General features: G+C 37.6%; 1 protein-coding gene across 1 annotated transcript in view; it reads right to left on the bottom strand.

Moving 5' to 3' along the window:
• The window catches only part of KLF8 (KLF transcription factor 8), a 68,103-nt gene extending 65,261 nt beyond the window's left edge, over window positions 1–2,842 (bottom strand). Inside the window, exon 1 of the mRNA XM_040466878.1 lies at window positions 2,767–2,842. Within this exon, the coding sequence (XP_040322812.1) occupies window positions 2,767–2,784 (18 nt within the window). The 5' untranslated portion in view covers window positions 2,785–2,842. The remainder of the gene's footprint in view (window positions 1–2,766) is intronic.
• Between the last annotated feature and the right edge of the window lie 1,181 nt (window positions 2,843–4,023).

The raw sequence follows: 4,023 nt of genomic DNA, 5'->3' as shown, positions 1-4,023 counted from the left end.
ATGGCAATGAGAAAAAATGAAATATGGCCTTTTGTAGCAACGTGGATGGAACTGGAGAGTGTGATGCTAAGTGAAATAAGCCATACAGAGAAAGACAGATACCATATGGTTTCACTCTTATGTGGATCGTGAGAAACTTAACAGGAACCCATGGAGGAGGGGAAGGAAAAAAAAAAGAGGTTAGAGTGGGAGAGAGCCAAAGCATAAGAGTCTGTTGAGAACTGAGAGCAAACTGAGGGTTGATGGGGGGTGGGAGGGAGGAGAGGGTGGGTGATGGGTATTGAGGAGGGCACCTTTTGGGATGAGCACTGGGTGTTGTATGGAAACCAATTTGACAATAAATTTCATATATAAAGAAAAAAAAATAAAAGGCAACCGAAAGAATGGGAAAAGATATTTGCAAATGACATGTCGGACCAAGGGCTAGTATCCAAAATATATAAAGAACTCACCAAACTCCACACCCGAAAAACAATCCAGTGAAGAAATGGGCAGAAGACATTACTAACAGTTTTCTAAAGAAGACATCCAGATGGCCAACAGACACATGAAAAGATGCTCAACATCACTCCTCATCAAGGAAATACAAATCAAAACCATACTGAGATACCACCTCACACAGGTCAGAGTGGCTAAAATGAGCAAATCAGGAGACTCTAGATGCAGGAGAGGATGTGGACAAAAGGGAAACCTCTTGCACTGTTCGTGGGAATGCAAACTTGTGTGGCCATGCTGGAAAACAGTGTGGAGGTTCTTCAAAAAATTAAAAATAGAACTACCCTATGACCCAGCAATAGTACTGCTAGGAATTTACCCAAGGGATACAGGAGTGCTGATGCATAGGGGCACTTGTACCCAATGTTTATAGCAGCAATTTTTTTTTTCCAACGTTTATTTATTTTTGGGACAGAGAGAGACAGAGCATGAACGGGGGAGGGGCAGAGAGAGAGGGAGCACAGAATCAGAAACAGGCTCCAGGCTCTGAGCCATCAGCCCAGAGCCTGACGCGGGGCTCGAACTCACGGACCGCGAGATCGTGACCTGGCTGAAGTCGGACGCTTAACCGACTGCGCCACCCAGGCGCCCCTATAGCAGCAATTTTAACAATAGCCAAATTATGGAAAGAGCCTAAATGTCCATCAACGGATGAATGGGTAAAGAAGTTGTGGTTTATATACACAATGGAATACTACTTGGCAATGAGAAAGAATGAAATATGGCCTTTTGTAGCAACGTGGATGGAACTGGAGAGTGTTATAAGTGAAATAAGTGAAATAAGTCATAGAGAGAAAGACATATGTCATATGTTTTCACTCTTATGTGGATCCTGCGAAACTTAACAGAAGACCATGGGGGAGGGGATGGGGAAAAAAAAGGGGGGAGGTATCCAAACCATAAGTAGACTCTTAAAAACTGAGAATACACTGAGGGTTGATGGGGGGTGGGCGGGAGGAAAAAGTGGGTGATGGGCATTGAGGAGGGCACCTGTTGGGATGAGCACTGGGTGTTGTACGGAAACCAATTTGACAATAAATTTCATTTTGAAAAAAATAATAATACATAAAAAAAATCAAAGAAAACTTTTTTTTTGTAAAATATGACTCTTAAATGTAAGCCAGGTACTTAATCTGGTGACTTAAATAAAGAAACAGATAGTTATTGGGTATACAAAACTGTATACTCACTCAACTTTATAGACAATTTAAGGGATTTTTCAAGGTTAATTTTGACTGTATTTGTGTTTCACTCATGGGGTGACTTTACAACTTAACCCTGAGCAAAATGGGACTTCTGATTCTAACAGAATGCTTGTCTTTGAAAAACAATCTTTGTCCTTGGAGTGCCCAAGGTCACAATTTTCTTATCTGTAAAATGGGAATATTGATAAAACCTATCCATGATGGTTAATTTTGTGTCAATTTAGCTGGATCACGGTGCTCATATATTTGATCATACATTATTCTGAATGTTTCTGTGAAGATATTTTTTGGGAGATTAACATTTAGATCACTCGACTTTGAGTTAAGCAACCCACCTCATTAATATGGGTTGGCCTCATTCAATCACTTGAAGGCCTTAATAGACAAATATTAAGCCCCTTCAAGCAGGAAAGAACCCTACCAGCAGACTGTCATTGGAACTGCAACTCTTCCCTGGCTTTCCAATCTATCAACCTACCCCCTATTAAATTTTGAACTCATTGGAATTCTACAGTCATGTGAACCAATTCATTAAAATCTCTCTCTCTCTAAATAGCGAGCTAGCTAGATATAGGTTGTAAATAGATAAATATTTTAATTTATATCTCTATTTCTCTATCTATCTATCTTTATATCTATCATCTAGGGAGAGATGGAGACATACATATTCTGTTAGTTTTGTTTCTTTGGAGAACCCTAACTAATACACTATTCAACAGTTATTATGAAGATTAAGTAAGACAATTTATTTAATCTTCATAGTGCCTGAAATATGGAACAGTGTTAGGTAAATGGTTGGCGTTGTCTACCAAGTGTCTAACTTGCCCCTATAGTCTTGATCCCTGGGGCTATATTTCTCTTAGGTCAGATCTATTCTTTGTTCAGACATGAAACCCAAGCTTTCAGGTACTTCCTAGAAATATCCCTTCCTTCACCCCTTTTCAGTCCTCAACACGCTACAAAAAACATGTAGGAAAAAAATGAGCATTAGCTCTATAATGATTGCCAGGTACTCAGCACTATTATGGTTCAATATTATTAACATCTCATTTTCCTGATAACTGACCTGTTTGAAGACATGCATTGAGCCACTTTTTGAATTAAGTTAGACCCCCAAGTTGTTTATGAGTTGATCCATATCTGGAAAAAAAAAGACAAGGGAAACACAATTTTAGAATAATATCTAATCCTCTACATGCATACCATATGCCATTTACTCTTGGTTATACCTGTTTGCATTCTATGAACATTACTTTTCAGACTTACTAGATATTGAGAAGTCAGTGTTTGGACAACATTCTAATTTGTATATTCTACTCATCAAAATGGAATTGGCTGCTCCCCCGCCCCCCAAAATCCTATATACATGAGAATCCAATCTCTCCAACCAGCCCTATCCATAAGGAGGATACCAGCATAGTGACATAATTTCCCCCTTCCTGGTCTAGTTCTCCTTCTAAGGAGTTCCATACACTTGTATGGATATTTATCCTAACGAGCTTGTTAACACATTAGCACGAAATCTCTCTAAATAAGTTTTTTCTGTCTATCTCTCTTAAACACACAAGCTAGGTAGGCTTAGTATAAGTAGTCTTCTATTTCCTTGTTCATTTGTCTTTCTATAAAAAGGAAAGACTTGGTGGCCTCATTATGCTGCTCTACACAATCACAATCATTCCCACCAGAAGCATCTACCAGTACTTCTTCAACCAGATTTCCTTTGATTGATCTACAGTCTAATCTCACTAAAGAGGAAAACATAGGGCAAAGAAGATAAATCCAGAGCTTGCTTATATCTTAATTGATAAGATTTTAGATCATACTAAGTGTCTCCAAATCAATTACAATTAGTGTCCTCATTTATGACCCGATTGTGTTTCAAAAGGTAGTCCATAAATCAGTTAATTGTTTTTGATATCAAATACATTTACCCATAAAAATGTTCATTTTACAGGTCAATTCACAATAGCCATTTAATACCTAATGCAGTTAAAATACAAGAAATGTACAATGAACAAAGATACAAAATTATATTATAGCCACACAAAAAAAAGCAAAAATAAGCTAAAAATAATCCTTTATTTATTGAATGTCAGGAATTGAGGAAACCATTCCTAATTTGATGGAAGTAACACACAAAGAATCTTCTATTGAGATTATGAGGAAAACTTTTGTGCCATTATCAAAGAGTTTGGATAATTTTGACACATTAAAATAGCCTCAATTTTATCTGAAAACACATAGATTTTCTTTTCCCTTCTCTTCTCTTCCCTTCTTTTCTTTTTTCTTTTCATCCAAGTATATGAGTAGAACTGTTCACATA

This window comes from Herpailurus yagouaroundi, unplaced genomic scaffold (assembly GCF_014898765.1).
Source record: "Herpailurus yagouaroundi ecotype Mexico unplaced genomic scaffold, PumYag 66807, whole genome shotgun sequence".
Lineage (NCBI taxonomy): Eukaryota > Metazoa > Chordata > Mammalia > Carnivora > Felidae > Herpailurus > Herpailurus yagouaroundi.
Note: the sequence above shows the minus strand (reverse complement) of the source record. Positions and strands in the feature narration are given on the sequence as shown.